Below are 20,138 nucleotides of genomic sequence, written 5' to 3' on the forward strand. Positions count from 1 at the left end.
GAGGTTAACAAAATTATGAGGGGCATGGATAGGGTAAATAGGCAAAGTCTTTTCCCTGGGGTCAAGGAGTCCAGAACTAGAGGGCATAGGTTTAGGGTGAGAGGGGAAAGATATAAAAGAAAATAAAGGGGCAAGTTTTTCATATAGAGGGTGGTATGTGTATGGAATTAGCTGCCAGAGGATGTGGTGGAGGCTGGTACAATTGCAACATTTAAGAGGCATTTGGATGGGTATATGAATAGGAAGGGTTTAGAGGGATATAGGCCGGGTGATGGCAGGTGGGACTGGGTTGGGAGATCTGGTCGGCGTAGATGGGTTGGACTGAAGGATCTGTTTCCATGCTGTACATCTCTATGACTCTGAGTCTATGACATTGGGGTCAAGTTTCCAAAGTTTTGTGTCATACTTAAACACCAAAACTGTCCCTTGAACACATAGGTTTAGATCGTTTATATCGATCAGGAACAACAAGAGTCAAGTGTTGGTTTCCATTAGAAAAGAAGAAATTACAGGACATTTAGAAAACTGGATTTCTCTTCCACGGTAATTTGTGGAGGATAAATGAGTGGGGATATTTAAAGAAGAGATAGGTAGATTTTTGAAATATTGAGGAGTTGGGGCTGGAATGAGCTGACCTGAAGGAGTTCAGGCCTGGGTCAGATTAATCATGAGCTTGTTGAAATATGAGGCAATCTTGAGAGGGGGGGTGAATGACTTACTGTTTTTTTAAAATGTTCTTATCCCTGTATAACTCAAGGTTGAAAAAAAAATCATTAACCATCCATCTGCAGACCTTGTCCCTTGATAAGTTTTGCATTCATGCAGCCGCTGTCCTTTTCATTCTATGAGGTGTAAGTTTTCTCATGTCTGTTGTGTGGTGCTGTATCGAATGTCTTCTGGATGTCCATGTACACATCATCAACAGCATGCCCTCATCAACTCTCTTGAATACTTCTTCCAGTATGTTAGTCAGACATGAATTTCCCTAGGCAAATCCATGCGAGTGTCACTAGCTGAGCTAACATTTATTTCCCATCCTTCATTACTGTTGAGAAGGTGCTGATGCATTGCTCTACCACTGCAGTCTATTTGGTGAAGGGACACCTACAATGCTATAAGTGAGGGAGTTCCAGGAGATTGACCCAGCATCATTGAAGGAATGGTGGTATATTTCCAAGGCTGGGTAGTAGGCCATTTCAAGGGGAATTTGCAGATGGTAGTGTTTCCATGTATCTGCTGCCCTTGTCTTTCTAGTTGGTAGTGGTTGTGGGTTTGTCAAAGGAGCCTTGGTGAGTTGTTGCAGTGCATTTTGAGATGGTAGACACTGCTGTTACCACATGGCATTGGTGGTGGAGGGAGTAAATGTTTGTGGATGTAGTGGCAATCAGAGAGGCTGCTTTGTTTTGGATGGTGTCAAGCTTCTTGAGCTGATGGAGTTGTACTCACCCAGGCAAGTCAGGAGTATTCCATCACTAAAGTGTGCCTTGTAGATGGTGGACATCCTTTGGAGAGTTCGGAGGTGAATTATATGCTGCAGGATTCATAGCCTGCTTTGGTGGCATAATATTTCTATGGCTAGTGCAATTCAGTTGCCCAAGGTGTTGATGATGGGGGTTTCAGTGATGGTAATACTGTTGAATGTAAAAGGATAATGTTTGGATTCTCCCTTGTCAGAGATGGTTGTTGCCTAGCACTTGTGTGGTTTGAATATAGCTTTCTACTTGTTAGCCCAAACCTTCACACTGTGTCGCTGTGTTTGGCTATGGGCTTCACAACTTGAGGAATCTTGATCATTTTATAATGAAGGGAAGGGAATGAGCAACTCCTGCAGGGATGTCCTTGAGCTGAGATGATTCACCTTCAACAACCAGTCATTTTAATGAGAAGGGCATTTACTTTCACCTGTTGTCTGAAGCTCCACTCTATCATCCTACTTTGAACAAAGGCTATAATAAGGTCAGCATCTGCGTGGCCCTGGCAGAGTCCAAACTGAGCATTATTGAGTAGGTTATTGTTAAGCAAGTGCTGCTTGATAACACAGTCAATGACCCTGTCCATCACTTCTCTGATGATCAAGATTAGGTTAATGGAGTAGTAATTGACCAGTTTGAATTTGTCCCACTTTTTATTTACAAGATGTTCCTGGGCAATTTGCCACATTGTCCAATAGATGCCTGTTTTGTGGTATACTGAAACAGCCTTCTTAGGTCCATGGCAATTTCTGGAAAATAAGTCTTCAGTACTGTTACAGGAATGTTGTCAGGACTCATAGCCTTTAGAGTATCCAGTGCCTACAGCCATTTCTTGATATCATCTGGCATGAATTGAATTGGCCATTGACTGACTTCTGTGATTTCATGGAGCTCTGGATAGTCAGATGGATTATCCACTTGGCATTTCTGGCTGAAGAGTTTTGTAATTGCTTCAGTTTTGTTTTTTTTTTGTACTGACAGGTTGGGCTTCCCCTTTTTTGAGGATGGGGATATTTGTAGAGCCTCATGTTACAGTGCTTTATTTAATTGTCCAGCACTATTGCCAACTGGATGACTTGTGAAAGAAGACCTTGTTCAACCAACTTACTGGAGTTCTTTGACAATTTAACATTTCTAGTCAACAAAAGGGAGCCTGTACTTGAAGGCATTTACTGAAGGCCTTTGATAAGGTACCACACGAAAGGTTACTGTGGAAAATATTGAATATAGGGTCACATGTTAGCATGAATGGTTGATCAGCTAACTAACAGGAAATAGAATTGACATCAGGTTGTAAGTTTGCTTGCTGAGCTGGTAGATTTGTTCTCAGACATTTCATCACCATGCTAGGTAACATCATCAGTGAGTCTCCGATGAAACACTAGTGTTCTGTCCTGCTTGCTGTTTATGTCTTGTTCTCTTGTGGAGGGTGATATCATTTCCTGTTCTTTTCTGAGAGGTTGGTAAATGGGGTCCAAATCGATATGTTTGTTAATAGAGTTCCAGTTTGAATGCCAGGCCTCTAGGAATTCCTGTGTGTGTCTTTGTTTAGCTTGTCCCAGGATGGATGTATTGTCCCAGTTGAACTGGTGTCCCTCTTCATCTGTGTGTATAGATACTAGTGATACAATTGGCATAGATGGGTCCTTTTCAGCTTGGCAAGCTGTAACAAGTGATGAGCAATGGATCACTGTGTCAAAGGTGTTAATCTTTCACAATATGTATAAATGACTTGCATGAAAGGACAGAAAGTAATATTGCTGATGAAGTAAAGATACAGTAAGGAGAAACATTCATTGTGGAGAGGATCTGAGGAGGCTACAAAGGGATATTGATTGGTTGAGTGAGTGATCAATGATAAGACAAATGGAGTACCATGTGGGAAAATGTGAAGTCCATTTTGGTAGGAGGAATAAAAAGAAGCAAATTATGGATGTAGGTTTGTTCTCTGAGCTGGAAGATTCATTTTCAAAAGTTTCGGCACCATACTAGGTAACATCAGTGAGCCTCCGGATGAAATTCATTCGGAGTCTCACTGATGATGTTACCTAGTATGGTGACGAAACGTCTGAAAAACAAACCTTTCAGCTCAGCGACCAAACCTACATCCAGAACCTCAACCTCAGAGCTACAAATCTGCTCAAAACTCGAGAAGCATGTTATCTAAATTAAGAGCAATTTCGGAGCTCTGAAATGCAGATGATGTGGGTATCCTCACGCATGATCTCAGAGACCAGTCGACACATAACAGCAAATAATTATAAAACCTTATAATTTATTGTGAGGGGAATTGACAAATGTTGGAATGTTATGCTTCATTTATACAGGTGAGATCATGTCTGTAATAAGGTCTGCAGCATTGGTTACCTTATTTAAAGAAAGATGTGATTGTGTTGGAACAGTTCAGTGAAGATTTACCAAACTAATATTTGGCAGTGGTGTTTGTCTGAGGAAAGATTGGATAGGTTAGACTAATACCAGCTGGAGTTTTAAAGATTAAGAGGCGATTTATTTGAAACAGATGATTCTGGGAGGTCTTGACAGGGTGAATGTGGAAAGGATACTTCCTCTTGTGACAGAATCTAGAAACCAGGCCCATTTAAGAATCCAGAGTTATCCATTTAAGAAATTTTTGTGGGTCACGTATCTTTGGAACTCATTGTTACCGCTACCTTTTTGAGGAAGATTCTTTTAAGGCAGAGGTGGATTGGCGGTTCATAATAAGACAATTCGTCGAATGTGGATTTGAGGTTACACTCTGGTCAATCATGATGAAATTAAATGGTGGAGTGGTTTTAGCCTACTTCTGCTATTAACTCAAGTTCTGCCATCTTATTTTCTAGTTCTTTAGATGTAAAGCAAGTTTTCCAACAGTCTCATTGATATTTTTAGTGTGTCGGTTCATGAAATTTTAATGATGTACATGGATGGATCTTCTAGCCTCATCATTTTTTTTTAGATTTTCACCATTTGGAAGGTACTTTTTCGAGCATTTTTTGCCTGAGATGGAAGTGAGTGACCTGACATTTGCCTACACCTGGATCCATTTGCCACCACTTTTCCCATTCAATAAATCTGTGAATACTCGAATTTTATGCATTGTATTGTCCACTTTGCATTTGGTGCTGCTTCCCTTTGAGTCATTGGAAAATTGGATCATAGTGTTTCCATTCCATCATCTAAGCTGATAAATATGGTGACTAGTTGATGCCTCTACACAGATCATTAAAAAGCACCACTAGTCATATTCTGTTTATTAAAGTACTCGCCTATTTTTCCTTTTCTGTTTTCTGCCAATTTTCTAAAGTTCAGTAATTTACTTTTGATACAGTGAGCGTTAATGTTAACTAACTGAATCTTATGAGAAAATTTTATCAAATGCCTATTGGAAATAAAATCTATGGTCATTACCTTGTCTTGTGACATTTTCAAAAGAAAGTAGCAATTTTCAGACAGGAACCAGCCTTTCTGAATTGGGTATCCTAACAATTGGACAATATGTTCTTTCACTCTTTCCTTACTTAGATTCTAGTGTTTTCATCAATAACAGACCTTGGACTAACGAGCTTAGAGTTCCTTGGTCTTTTGCAAGTTGTAGAGTGTTGCATGCAGTTTTCCAATCCAAAGGAATGCTTTTCAAGTTGAGAGAACATCAGGTGATTGTGGTTATTGCATCGCTGGTGCTCTCATTTATTTCCTTTCAAATGTGCAAATGGGAGTCAATCTGATCCTGAAAAATGTCATTATTTTTACTCTTATTTCTTTCTTTACTGTTTTGCGGTTTCTGTGATTTTGGAGTGTTCCCTTTCCTGATTTGAATATTTTGTTTGGGTTCCAGTATGCAGAGTTGTTCTGTGACTATAAATTCTCAATCTCTCACTCTGTGTCTCTCTGTCCACCTGCCTGTGTTTCTCTCTCTCCGCCTGTCTGTGTGTGTCTCTCTCTCCGCCTGTCTATGTGTGTGTGTGTCTCTCTCTGCCTGGCCGTGTGTGTCTCTTTTTCTGTCTGTGTGTGCCTCTCGCCACCTGTCTGTGTCTTTCCCTCTTTGTCTGTGTGTGTGTGTCTGTCTGTGTCTCTCTCTTCGCCTGTGTGTGTGTGTGTGTGTCTGTCTCTCTCTCTCTCTCTTCACCCGTCCGTGTGTGTGTCTCTATCAGTGTGTGTGTCTCCGCCTGTCCATGTGTATCTCATAGAGTTTAATAGCATGGAAATTATGCTGGAACTGTATATAGTGTTAGTTAGACTACTTCTACAGTATTATATGCATTTCTGGAACCAGGAGGGATGTGATTGCACTGGAGAAGGTGCTAAGGAGATTTACCAGGATGTTGCCTGGGCTGGAGAGTTTTAGTTGTGAAGTGGTTGGACAGACTGGGAGGTGTTTTCTTTGGAGCAGGGGAGATTGAGAGGGGTTCTAATTGAGATGTATAAAATTCAGGGGCATAGAGTGTAGACAGGAAGTAACCTTTCACCTCACTGGAGGATCAGTGACCGGGGGCACAGGTTTAAGCAAAGGTGCAGGAGGCTTAGTGGAGATACGAGCTTGGACATGGTCAGAGTCAGGAAACTGTGCACATAGTGGGTGAGGGAGAGAAAGGTGGGTGGCACACCGGTTACGTTTGGTGCATCTGTGGAGATGACCTGAGCGGGTGAGTAGACTGTGCAGAAGAGAGTCAGAGTTAGTAAGGGTCAGGTGTTAGTGAGAATGAGAGAGTGGGGAAGATGTTGCAGAAAATGATGGGTACAGTATCAGAGAAAATGGTGGCACTTGCATTGATAGTGGTGAAGGTCACTAATGTTCTTCCTACATTATGTGCATTCCTTCAGATGGTTGAGACTGCACTCGCCTGTATAGTAACCCTGGTCTAGGTTAGGGTAGTCCCAGTACAATGGTGTCCTTTGGTCTGGGAGAAAAAGACGTCGTGCCTTTGCATCACCCCATCCCCATCAGCAGCATTTCCAGGTCGGTCCCCACAAAGAGAAGCACCAATTTTCCAACGTCTGCCATGTCCAGGGCCAATGTCAGGAAATCATACAGGGTAGCTCCGGACTGACAGCTCTTGTCTGGGTGCACAATATCTTTTTAAAAATGGTGCTGCACCACGGATGTTGGTCAAGTCTGGGATATCCAGGAAGTGTTGAGTTTTTTTGGAAATGGCACATGGCATAATGGTGATCGAATGTGTGAGAGGTATACCAAAGGGTGGGGTAGATAATAAATCAGGCAGGTTTCGTAAAATAAGATGATAGACGTCCCCAAGCATCATGATATGAAACCCTCAAAAAAACTTGACAAATCTGACACTTAGCGAAAGAGATTAAGATTCAACCCTTGATCGCTCAAGGCAGGTTTCATTCTGGGACCTGACTTGTGCGGTGTTACCATTGGGTGTGGTCAGAAGACTGGCTAGAATGTAGTGCAGCCAGGCAGTATAGATGCTAATCAAGAGTAATCAGTTGAAGATTCTGATGAATTGTACTCTGCAATACCATATAACAGGTCAGAATTTACTTAAACTGTGCTATCGTTTGTGTTAGTTAACTACTATTTTTGTTTAGATTTTTACTGGTATTTTTGGTGGTTTGCCTCAACCCTGTTTTTCCCATAGGTCCCATTATTTCTATTGTATAATTTTCTATAACTGCATCGCACGGGAACACAACTATGGCATTTTAGGAGATCTAACTGTAGAGTGGTGGGAATCAGGAATTGTCTGCCTGTATGGTTGGGGAGGAGGGGTGGCATGGGTAGGGGATAGAGGCAGAAATTCTCATAACATTTAAGAAGTATTTAGATGTACAGTTGCGATGCCAAGGCATACAAGGCTATGGGCCATGTGTTAAACATGGGATTATAATAGTTAGGTTATTTATAACCGACATGGACTTTACCGGCATTTCTCTGCTAAAGTTTTGTGACTATGACTATGAAATCCTGTAATTTAGGGGAGTTGTGCAAACTGACATATTGCAATCCAAGAACACAGCTTGCGATGCAAGATTCAATGATTTGTACTTATTTCTTGTAAGGAATAATGCACAAAGATTTCAAACATCAGTTGCAACACGCTTCCACAATCACTCTAAGTATTGGGTGCAAAAGCTCAATGTTTTTTCTCCACTCAACACCAAATTGCAAAGAGACCAAACTTTTGTACTTAGTTCACAATGCACTTCTTTTACGACTATACTGTGCGTCAGTCAAAACTGTTTACTTTATTCTCCATTTTGAGCCACATCCGCATTAGAAGTTTTTACTCATCTTCCTGCTGACTAATTATCAACTATTCACACAGCTAATTCAGTTTATTAACAGTTAAATGCAGCTGACAGACACATCTGCTAACTATGCTTGGAGTTTCTTTCAGATTTTAAAGTCCAAATTTAAATTAAAATCTTAATTTGAAGTTCAGTTACACCAATATTACCAGATAATTCTGACTGTCAAATTTCCACCTTTTGTGCATCTGATCTGTACAACTGCTATGAATATTTGCAGACTCCACACTTAAACAGAAGGGAACTATGGGACATCATGGGGAACCTTCTAAAATGGGGCTTGAGATGGCGTGAGAAATTTTGATTGCTATCAATTGACATTGTTTGCACGAAGCATGAACATTATGAAGTTCAGGGGTTGTTTTGGAAATTATTGGTTCTGCATGGATCATTACCGAAAGCAGGAAGCTTATTTATGCATTGAAGCCTCTACATATTTAATTGCCATTGACAATAAAAATAATCCATTTTACTACTTAATAAAGAATTATGTTTGAAGCAACTTGCAAGCAGTTGCAATCAGATTTGATGTGGCTGCGCACTGGAATCGGAGTCTCTGCATTTTATGAATTGCTGTGGGGTAAATTCCAGGAATATGCCTACACAGCATGATCTAAGTTTTAATTTTCATACTCATCTGGAGCTGGTTGTTGGTTATGATTCATTAATTTGCACATACTCAAAAATGCACAAACTTTCAATGTGCACAAGCAATTAAACGTCTTTGAATGCAATTTAAAACATTAATCTTAGTCGCTGATGCCACCACATTACTAAATATGGAAGTAAGACGAAAGTACATTAATTAGGAAAGACTTGCTATCAGGGCTGGATTTTAGGCATTTTCAGAATTTACTCCAAAAACAATCTAACTGTTCATTTGTGTTTGACCAAAAGCAACTTTCAGCAATCAATGAACACAGCTACTTTCGAAGGACACTTGGGGCCCTTCCCTTGATCATTCTGATTGTGGAAGGTTGGACCTGTCCGGCAAATGTATTTCCTTACTCAATTTCCCCAGGCCAGCATCTTATTGTATACACTGTGCAGAGGATGTGCCCATCTGTGAACCATTTTCAGTGTGCATGTGCTGTTGCTTTGTATCACAGTTTGTGGTCTGTAATTAAAGACCTGCATTTCACTGTTAGCACCTTTTTATTATGCTAGTTTGAGTTTCCTCATCAGGGCAGATTCTTTCAAAAATTGTTTTATTGGTCTTGTACATTATTTGAATAACTTGCTTGACCAAGATTTGGAGATGCCAGTGTTGGACTGGGGTGTACAAAGTTAAAAATCACACAACACCAGGCTATAGTCCAACAGGTTTATTTGGAAGCACTAGCTTTCAGAGCATTGCTGCTTCTTCATGTGGTTGATCCGGTGATCTTATACTTCACAACCACCTGATGAACGAGCAGTGCTTCAAAAGCTAGTGCTTGCAAATAAACCTGTTGGACGATAACCTGGTGTTGTGTGATTTTTAACTTTGCTTGACCAAGTGTGAAATTGTATTGTTTATCAGTTGTGGACCTATTAACAACTTGGGGGTGGCACAGTGACTTAGTGGTTAGCACTGCTGGCTCACAGCGCTGGGACCCAGTTCAATTCCAGCTTTAGGTGAGTGCCTGTGTGGAGTTTGCATAGTCTCCCTGTGTCTGTATGGTTTTCAACAAGGTGCTGTGGTATCTGTCTACAGTTCAAAGATGTGTCGTTTAAGTGGTTTGGCCATGCTAAATTGTCCTTAGTATCCAAGGATGTGCAGGCTAGATGGATTAACCATGATAAATACGGAGTTACAATGATAGAGTAGAGGATTCAGGCTGGGTGGGATGCTCTTCATAGGATCGGTGCAGATGCAATGGGCTGAATGGCCTCTTGCCATATCGTAGGTATTTTATAATTCTGAGCTTGTGAACATTGTGTGTTATACGTGCTCGTGAGGCTAAGATTAACTTCGCATTGTTGTGACTTACTGACTTACTTAATGGTATCATCCTGATACAATTTGCTGAGGAATGCACACTTCGACCAAATACCAAAGGATAATTGAGGGTGATTCCTGTTATTATGCTTTATCACATCACAACCTGGACTATTTTTGATTCGGAGATGCTGGTGTTGGACTGGGGTGTACAAAGTTAAAAATCACACAACACCAGGTTATAGTCCAACAGGTTTAATTGGAAGCACACTAGCTTTCGGAGCGATGCTCCTTCATCGGGTGATTGTGGAGGTGTATAATTTCAATTACATCACACTGCAAATTTTTGCTATAAATTCTGTGTTACGATCGAGCCCTCCACAATCACCTGATGAAGGAGCGTTGCTCCGAAAGCTAGTGTGCTTCCAATTCAACCTGTTGGACTATAACCTGGTGTTGTGTGATTTTTAACTTTGGACTATTTTTGTAATGCATCTTGTAATGAAAGTAAGCTAAATTCCATGTTTCTTTCACCCTAAGCAATGAAAATCGTGCTCAGGTTTTATGAATGTAATGCTGCAGTGAAAATTTATAGTGTTATACATAATAACTGCTGAACTGTTTTTAAAAGTCTTTATAGCAGCATGACCGTAAAATTGTTTCTCGCCTTGTCCCATTCATATGGGTGGTACTTTCCAAATCTGATTTTGTTCTCTGTAGCTGTATGCCATAGGACATTTTATTTTGGACCATGTGAATAGATGGAATATATAGAATTTATTTGCAACCATCTTGTGAAATGATTGTCAACTGTTAAATAAATTATCAAAAAGGCTACCAGTTTTTGGTTATGTTATCTGCATCTTGTGCCTTTTGCTTTTTATTGGACTTTGAATGACACCTCGCTATCTGCCATTTCTCAAATTACTGTTTTTTGGAAAATTGTAACTTTAAGTTTTTAAAACCATTTGTCTTCCAAACTCTGTTGATTTTGTACCCCTATTTATAGGAACCTTTTAATTAAACTTTCAAGTGGTGCTACATTTTGAAGCAAATATGGGCAGCAGCATCTTAATATGTTTCTAAAGATTTAGAATAATAATTCTAATGACAGATTTGATGTGCAAGGTTTTCCTGTTGAACTTAGTTTACTTGTATTTTTGGGTTGTATTATTTTGTCAGTTGACTTTGTTAAACGTTTGCATTTTTAGCCATTTTATATATTCAAAAAGGCTATGAAAAACATTATCATCACCAAAAGAATGCTCATGCACTTTATTTCACTTCAGTATCAATATTGAAAACATTTTTCAATATTGTTAATTAGACTCTTTAAAGGAAGGAAAAGGTGTCATTTTATCGCCAGAAAAATGAAGAACATTCCAGTGCAAAATTCATTTCAAGCATTTAAGCACTCACTTTCATTGAGCCCTGCATAATTGAAGTGGAGCAAATTATTAAATCACTTTAAAAATTTTTTTTGCATTTGAATTGCAAAACAAACTTGCTTTCCCTGGTCCTCCTTCATCTCCCTAGTCATGCCATGGAAACTTTTTGTATTGCATCAGAAAAATGGGTCGTTGGTTTAATATTTTATCCAAAGAAAATGTAGCTCTATCCCAAGAACTAGAGAATAATATTGACCTTCTAGAATGCAGTCACATCCTGGAATCGGGCTTGACATGCAACTTCTGGTTCAAAGGCATCTAACCCTGTTGCTACCAACGAGGTAAAATAAACACACATTTAAAAGAAATACAATTGAGAGAAGTTTTTTTTTAACCATTTGCCTAAATTGCAGTGTATTGACAACTTGAAAACAGTAAAGTTGAATCTGTTGCAGCATCTAAGTTGAGAAATAATGTGGACAGATTCCTTATGCAAAACAATCTTTTCTGCATTCATTGGAAACCTTGCCACATATGTTTTGCCATATGCTGCACTAAGAGAACAGATCAGTTTTTCATGACACATTCAAAATTCTGATTAAAAGATAATTAAGCTGTTTTCTTTTAAGTATCTGTTTTCAATGGCATTTTTTTGGTTTAAAATTTAAAACAGGATTTCATTAGCATTTAAGAATGTAAGAAATTGAAATGGAGTCTTTTATAAAGTATAATAACATTATGATTGTTATTAAACCTTAACTCTGCATTCCCTAGCTGGTCTGCATATGCGCTTTTTTCCTCCTATTCTGAGAATATTTTTCAGTTTTAGATATACTCATTGTAACAACATAATTGTGTAAAATATGGACTATTGATCTTTGAATTCCTTTTGAGAAAGTGTATAAGGTGTGAGCTGGTAGGGACAGAGTTAAGTTTTGAGTTGTGAAACAAAGGATCAACCCAGCATGACTCAGATCAGATACGAACTTGCAGTAAACAATGAGGTACTGGAGGCAAAGGTAGTGGGTTAACAAGGTGAAAAAGCATTCATTATATAAAGCCATTTAACAAGATGAAGAAGCATTCAGTATGTAAAGTCAGTTAATAAGGTGAAAAGCATTCATTATGTGAAGCCAGTTATTCATTGTATAACGCCAGATGACTTAATCTCTACTATTGAGGCTCATTGATTATAACGGTCGCCCAATCAATATGCATGTTGCCTTATCTGGCTCCTCCCTGCAAGTGACTATATATTTCATTAAGAAACTGCTGTTGAAGAGAAGACAGAGAGCTCCTGTGTCTGTGCACATGGGTGATCTTTCTCTCTCTCTCTCTTCAGGGCCCAGAATAAGGATGAAGGATGTGTCTGTGTTTTTTGCTTTGATTGATATGGGGATAGGGAAATGGGACAACACACTGTCCAGTTTTGTATCTAGGACTTTCTTCAATTGAAGGTTTTAAGAAAGAGTCAATTTAAGTCAGTGTGTTTGGTCCCTTTTTAAAACCCTGAGACTATGAACCTTGTTCCAGACTAACCAGTCAGGTAAACAGATTCTACCCTGATAAAGTCACACTTAATGAATTGCACTTTGCAGGCAATATCACAGACTACCCCATAACCAGACATGGATCTGTCTTAACCAAGTGGTTGTATGGTGGCTCAGTTGGGGTGGGTCTGGATGGACTCGAGCCATATGGCTGCTTTCATGCTGTAGGGGTTCTATCATTTTATTCTGTAATGACTTACCAGCAGTAGTTGTGAGGTGGTATTCAGAGATATGACCTTCCAGTCATTGATTTGGACCTCATGAATTCTCATCACTTCAGGTCAAACCTAATTAGGAAAGCTGATTTTTGAATTAGTATTCCTCTATCTTAAATACCACTTGGAAGGTGTACAAAATATACTTTGGATGAGTAATTCAGCACTGTTATTGGCTGAACTGTCCAAATTTGAATGACAGTCAAATTGGATCTGTGCCAGGGAGTAAAAAAAACAAGAAGAGGGAGAAACCTACTTGAACCTCTCCTCATCAGTCTACTTGTAGCAGATGCATCTGGTTGTAACAGTCTTAGTAGAATTATTCAGTTCACAGTCCTTGTGAAAGGGAAATGCCTGTCTTAACATTGAAGTTATCTTCCATGTTGTATGGCACTACCATTGCCCTCAATGGGATATATTTTAATTAATTTTGCAGTTCAAAGCTACATATCCATTAGACCATGTGAGCCATTAATTAGCAGCAGTAGATTTGTAATCTTTAACCTAATCCCCTCATTTCTCATTCTAATATTAGCATCAAACCAGAGGCCCAACTGTACTTCAATGTAGGAGAATATGCAAGGTGCAGCACCAGGGATACTTTAAAAGAAAGGTGTCAACCTAACAGAGTTACAGGGGAGGACTATGCGCACACTATACAATTGAATCAGCCTGCTATCAGGAGGATGGCACCATAGCTTAGTGGTTAACACAGTCGCTTCACAGTGCCAGGGACACAGGTTCACTTCCACCTTTGGGCAGCTGTGTGGAGTTGGCAGATCCTCGCTGTGTCTGCATGGGTTTCCTCTGGGTGATCTGGTTTCCTCCCACAGTCCAAAGATGTTCAGGTCAGGAGAGTTGGCCGTACTAAATTACTTGTAGTGTCCAGGGGTGTACAGGCTTGGTGGAGTCGTGTGAAATGCAGAGCTACAGGGATAGATTAGTGGCATGGATCTGGGTGGGATGCTCTTCGGAAGGGTCAGTGTGGATTTGGTGGGACAAATGGCCTGCTTCCACACTGTCGGGATTCTATGATTCAATCGACAGACCAAAGTCATCTGTCAATCTGTGGATCAAGTCCAGAGTTTTGCAGTCCTTCCACGTCCATGTCTGAATGGAGAATAACTAAAGGAAGAGACTTCACAAACATTCCTACTCTTAAAGATGGTGGAGCACAGTACATCAGTGCAAATGAGCTGTCTTTGGCTAGAAACACTGAGTGGATAATCCAATACTGCAAGCGTCTGTTTGATTTTGGATGTTCATAATCACAGTTACTTAATAGAGGTTTGGGTCAGTTGGCTGAATAGCTGGTTTGCAATGCAGAATAATGTCAATAGGTTCAAGTCCTGCATTAGCTGAGGTCAGCGTGATCCTTTTCAGCCTCTGCCCTTGCTTGAGACATGGTGACCATCAGGTTAAACCACCACTGACTCCCAGTTGCCAATGAGGGAGTAGTATGTGTCACTCTGGGACTACAGTGAATTAATTGTCTTTACTTCATGGAAGCAGTTCATATTTTGTAAGCCATTTTCAGATTGTTTATTCAGCTTAAATGTGATGCATTGTTTATTTAGACAAAGGACAGGAAAAGCTTTACAGATCCCAAGGGCATCCTATAGACAAGAGAAACAGAAATAGCGGAGCCCTTTGGTTTGGAGTGGTCAGAACTTCATCTCTGATATTCAAAGTCTTTGATGCTCACAGTCTTTGTACTTCCCTCGAATTCCAGGTCGACTTCCTCAAAAAAAAACTCATTCACCTGGACTGTCCCTCAATAGCTCACTTCCCACTTACCCCTGTTAATTTATTTCTGGAGGCAAACTGTGCTGTGTCAATTATCTGTCTGAACTCTTGTAACCAAAGATCACTGGCAGCTACGCCAGATGCCAGGATAACCAGTGTCATTTACTGGCCTGAGCATTATTTTACTATATTTTAATGAGAACAAAAACTTGATTTCCCAAACAATAATTTGATAATAGGATGCATGTGACCAAATAAACTATTAATGTCAGTTCAGTGGAGCATTGCTAATAATGATCCTGGTGATTCTTGTGACCTTTCCTTTAGTTTTCATTTGCCTGACATTTGGAAAGCTAGTTACAGCTGTAACAGCAGTTAAATGTAATCCCATGCATCACAGTAAGTACTACGAATATTTATTTTAAAGGAGCCCTGAAGTCTCAAGCACCATAATTTCGAATCTTCAGCCATTTTGATTCACTTCACATGATTTTGAGATATGGCTGAATGCACTGAATGAAATAAAGATATGAATCTTGACAATGCCTTGACCCACTCTCCAGAACTAGCAATGTGCCTCGTCAAGCTTTCTTTGGTATCTACCTGATAATGTTAGAAATTGCCCAGATATTGTCTATCCATAAAACAGAGCGAACCCAATTCAGCTAGTTGCTGCCCCATCAGTTTGCTCTCAATCATAAAACAATGTGATATTTACTCAGCAGTAACCTGTTCATCTCATACTCAGTTTGGGTTCCATTGAGATCAACTTCAGACCTAATTTTGGCCTCGGTTCAATCATGGGCATGCGCGAACTTGAAGGTGAGGTGGGAGTTGACTGCTTTTGATGTAATTGAAGCAATTGATGAGTGACCTCGAAGTGGTCTAACAAAACTTAAGTCAATGAGAATCAGAGTGGGAGGGGATTTTCTGACTGGTTAGAGTCTTAACCCTATTACAGAGAAAAATGACTGTGGTTATTAAAGATTAATCATCTTAGCCCTCTGCATTGTGACAGGAATTTCTTAGGTATTGTCCTCAGCTTTAACACCTTCAGCTATGTCATAAATGACCTTCACATTATAATGCCGTAAGCGAGGATGTTTATTGATGACTGCAATGTTTACTCCCATTCTAGTACTTCACGGTACTGAAGCAATCATGTTCATAGGTTGAAAGCCCTGGACAATATTCAGACTTGGACTGTTACATGGAAAGTAATATTTGTGTCACACAAGTATCTGGCAGTAACCATCTCTAACAAAAATTCTTAATTTCCATATTTAAGTAACTTATTTCTTCTTAACCTTTTTAATAGCTTGTCATGGAGTTCTGTGGTGCAGGATCCATTACAGACTTGGTGAAAAACACAAAAGGAAATTCACTAAAGGAAGACTGGATTGCGTACATCTGCAGAGAGATACTTCGGGTGAGTATGGTTTCGTGCAAAATTATAAGGCAGTAGACGTTAAAGGCAAAAGAGGGAGAGCAGAAGTGAAGGAATAAACTGCTGTGGCTTAAATTAATTAGATTTAACTTCAACAGATCATTTAGAGATTAAGTGCTGGAAATACTCAGTAGGTCATGCAGCATCTATGGAGACAGAAATAGAGTCTAATTTGATGTTTCATTAGAATGTTGGCCTAAAACATTAACTCTGTTCCTCGCTCTACTGATATTGCCTGACTTGATTTAGTATTTCTAGCAGTTTTTATTGTTATTTCAGATTTTCAGCATCTGCAGTAACCATTACAGAGTCTGTTTTAGTATTTTGGACCCTATTCAAACCTTTGAGGAAAATGTGTTGAATTTGAAGAAAGTGGAGAATTAATTACAGATTAGATTGTTCATCTTCTAGTTTCTGTTACAGTCTGTTGGTACAGAATATTTTACTGATAATGGAGTTCTTGAATTAAATCTTGAACTAAATTGTGTGTACCGTATTGTTAAAATGCATTAAATGTTCACTGTCTTATTCAACATTTTAATTTGGTTGTTCATATCTTTCAAATTGGTAAATCTGGCAAGATTGTGGAATATACAGCACGGGAATGGGCCCTTCAGCCCATGATGTTATGCCAAACACGACGTCAACTTAAACTAATCCCTTCAGCCTGCCCTTGGTCCATATCTCTCCATTCCTTGCATATTCATGTGCTTATCTAAGAGTCTCTTAAAAGTCCCTATCATGTTTGCCTCCATCACCACGCATGGCAATGTGTTCCACACTCTGACCACACACTGTTTAAAAAAACTTGCGCCTCACATATCTTTTGAACTTTTCCCCCTCTCATTTTTAAATGCATGCCCCCTAGTTTTAGACATTTCAACTTTGGGGGAAGTTGACAGTCAACCCTGTCTGTGCATCTTATAAATGTATAGACTTCTTTCAAGTCTCCCCTCAGCCTCCGCTGCTCCAGAGAAAACAACCTAATTTCTCTAGCCTGTTCCTACAGCTAGAAAAATTATGTTGCAAATGGTCACTTTTTCTTTACAGGAACTTTCTCACTTTGACCAACTGGCATTTGTAGTGCCCTTCAGACTTGAAAAATGTTTAAAATGCAGAAGTATTCCAAGCATCGCATAAGATCTGATTGCTTTCTTTTTTTGGCTGTTGTCTGTACAGTAATATATTATTACGCCTTTTGTGGAAGACACAATAAGCTTTATTCAACTGGAAAGTCTTGTGTGATATTTTAGCTTAATGCGAAAGCTGTCCTTTTCCCATTGCAGCATTTCCAGCCATAGGTGTACAGTTACACTGACAGAAGTCTACTCTATTAACTTGCATGATCAGTTCTATGGATGTTATACAATGCTGTTGCTAGATTCTACCAAGTTGGACCGTTCTGAACTCTTTATCCGTTCGTTACCTCGTGTCTTTTTTTTATCATGTTATCTCCCAGTTAATTGTTTTTAGATTAATTAATAATCCAGTAGCACGGAGTTCCAGAGGCTGAGAATTCTGCAGCAAGTAACTCCGCCTGCTGACTTTTCAAAGCCGACCTGACGCCTGCAAGGCTCAAGAAAGGAGTGTGGTAGAATACAATCCATTGCCAGGACGAATGCAGCTGCAGCACTACTCTAGAAACTTGACATCATTGAGGATAAAGCTTCTTGCTTGATTGGCATCTATCCGCCACCTTCAGTTTTCACTCCTTTCTTCACTGTTGGGTGGTGACAGCAGTTTTTAGCAACTCTCTATGACTCCTTCCAAATTTGTGATTTCCCCTATCTAGGGAATGGGAATGCCACCTGCAAATTTTCATTAAACCACATGCCACCCTGAGTTGGTTACGTTTAGTATTCCTGTACTGTCACTGGATTAAAACTATAAGCTCCCTACTTTGGAGATTAAAGTTGTACACATGCACCTATACCTACACTGTATAGACTGCAACATTTCATGAAGGTTGTTTGCTTCGCCTGACACAACTCTGACATCGCAGAGATCATAATAACACAGTAAACTTCTGATATTTAAGGGATATTATTTTTGCCAGTTTATCAAGAGTGCCGATTCATTAGGTACTGGTTAAAACAAAGTTTGCTGCAGGTTATTGGTATTTGTTTTTCCTTTTCTGTTTAGGGACTTTCACATCTTCACATCCACCATGTCATTCATCGTGATATCAAAGGACAGAACGTATTGCTAACAGAAAATGCTGAAGTGAAGCTGGGTATGTAACAAACAGTAGTAACTTGAAGCATTAATGTTAGAGTAACTCATGTTGACATCTGAAATTAATTAGCAGAATGGTTAAGTTTGTGGAGTTGCATATGGATAGGTTAAATGAACACTAAAAATTAATAAGCAACTTCTTCACTGCTTGCAATTACAAAAATTATTTTAACCTATCTGCTCAGATATGTTACGACACACCTCTGGGACAGGTGGGACTTGAACCAGTCGTTCTGGCCCAGGGGTAGGGACTCTATCAATTTGCCACTACAACCCTTCTTGCTAGCAGTTCAATGAGTTTTTAAGGAGATTGATATGTATCTGTGTAATGCTTTGCAACGAATGGAGTGTACACCCGAGATAAACTGTATATGCTATATGTGCTAAATCTGCCTTGTGCTCAATCTATAGCATAACTCTGTAAAAATGATTTCCAGAATAGCATAATATGAACAGAAAATGTTGAACAAGCTCAACCATAATTTGTGGAGAGTGAGGCCATGAATATTTCACATCAGGAATTTATTTGGGGAGGTTGGGGATGGAAACCTGTGGGGCAGAGAGGAGGTGCCATGGAGAAATCCCTGTACCAAACCTTCCATCACAGCAGGCAGAGAAATCTACTAGTATGGATTTAATCCTGACATTAGGATGAACTTCTTAAATTGACAAAATGGGGCCTCAGTCAGCCCACTGACCCAAACACCATTCCTGCCACTGGTAAAATTGCAATAGGGGCAGGTAAATAATGTGAAGGCATTCGGACCTCCAGGCAGCAGCATCCTAAATCCCTTTTCCCCTCCTCATAGATGCTGCCCGACTTGAGTATATTCATTATTTGCAGTATTTTGCTTTTATTTTGCAGAGTTGCACACACGGTTGGGTCTGTATCTCGTCAGGGGAGTGATTTATTAATATGAGGATAGAGACATTACATTAGAACTGAGTTTATAGTTGTCAAAGGACTTTGATGCAAAACCAGTAAATGAATAGATTAGCAGTCCTAATCCCATAATTGACCCTAGTTTCATAACCCATAATGCTGCTAGTTCTAGAATTGAAGAGATCTACTTGTAAGTTTATGGTGCTCCATGTGAAAGGGTGAGTTATCCCTTTATTTCCTCTTACTCCAGAGGAGACTCTGGTTCCTCTGTTTAAAGGCACATTCATGCATGGATAGGATCTATACACTTGTTGAAAATATTGTATAGTTCGAATCTTTATTACAAGAACAAAAGTTTTACACCATTTTTACAGATAACAGGCTTCCAATTGACTATTCTTACAGATAATTTCCAATCAAAAGATTTCAAATTTACTTCCTATCTCTCTCAATTCATATTCCAAGTTAGTACACATGACTATATTACCCAGTTGTATTCAAACTAATGCACATGATCGTATTATCTAATCATATAATTGTGTTCACCTCTCTAATTGAAAATCTATACTGTTTATTTCACCCCCTATCATGTGCCACACACTTTGAAGATTTTTAAATTCTTTGTAATGGAGTGTACTAACAGGGTGGCACTTTCATAATTATGTTAACTGATTCTGTAGATATGTACTCTAGACCATTGAATTGAATGAGACCCTTTGGTCCTCGTCCATGCTGACCAGCTCTCCTAAATTAGCCTAGTCCCATTTGTCAGCATTTAGCTCATATGCCTCTTAACCCTTCCTATTCACATACCATCCAGATCCCTTTTAAATGTTGTAATTGTATCAACGTCCACCATTTCCTCTGGCAGCTCATTCCATATGCGCACCATCCACTGCGTGAAAAAGCTGCTCCTTCGGTCCCTTTTCAATCTTACTCCTCTCACCTTAAACCTGTGGCCTCTAATTTTAGACTCCCAGCCTTGGGGGGGGAAAGAACCCTGGC

General features: G+C 39.5%; 1 protein-coding gene across 6 annotated transcripts in view; it reads left to right on the plus strand.

The window, feature by feature from the left end:
- Window positions 1–20,138, plus strand: part of LOC122550648 (mitogen-activated protein kinase kinase kinase kinase 4) — a 285,957-nt gene that overhangs the window by 172,423 nt on the left and 93,396 nt on the right. For all 6 annotated transcript variants that reach the window (XM_043691715.1, XM_043691718.1, XM_043691717.1 and 3 more), the window contains exons 5-6: window positions 15,887–15,997; window positions 18,158–18,248. In XM_043691715.1, coding sequence (XP_043547650.1) covers window positions 15,887–15,997; window positions 18,158–18,248 — 202 coding nt within the window. The remainder of the gene's footprint in view (window positions 1–15,886; window positions 15,998–18,157; window positions 18,249–20,138) is intronic.

This window comes from Chiloscyllium plagiosum, chromosome 6, assembly GCF_004010195.1.
Source record: "Chiloscyllium plagiosum isolate BGI_BamShark_2017 chromosome 6, ASM401019v2, whole genome shotgun sequence".
Classification (NCBI taxonomy): Eukaryota; Metazoa; Chordata; class Chondrichthyes; order Orectolobiformes; family Hemiscylliidae; genus Chiloscyllium; species Chiloscyllium plagiosum.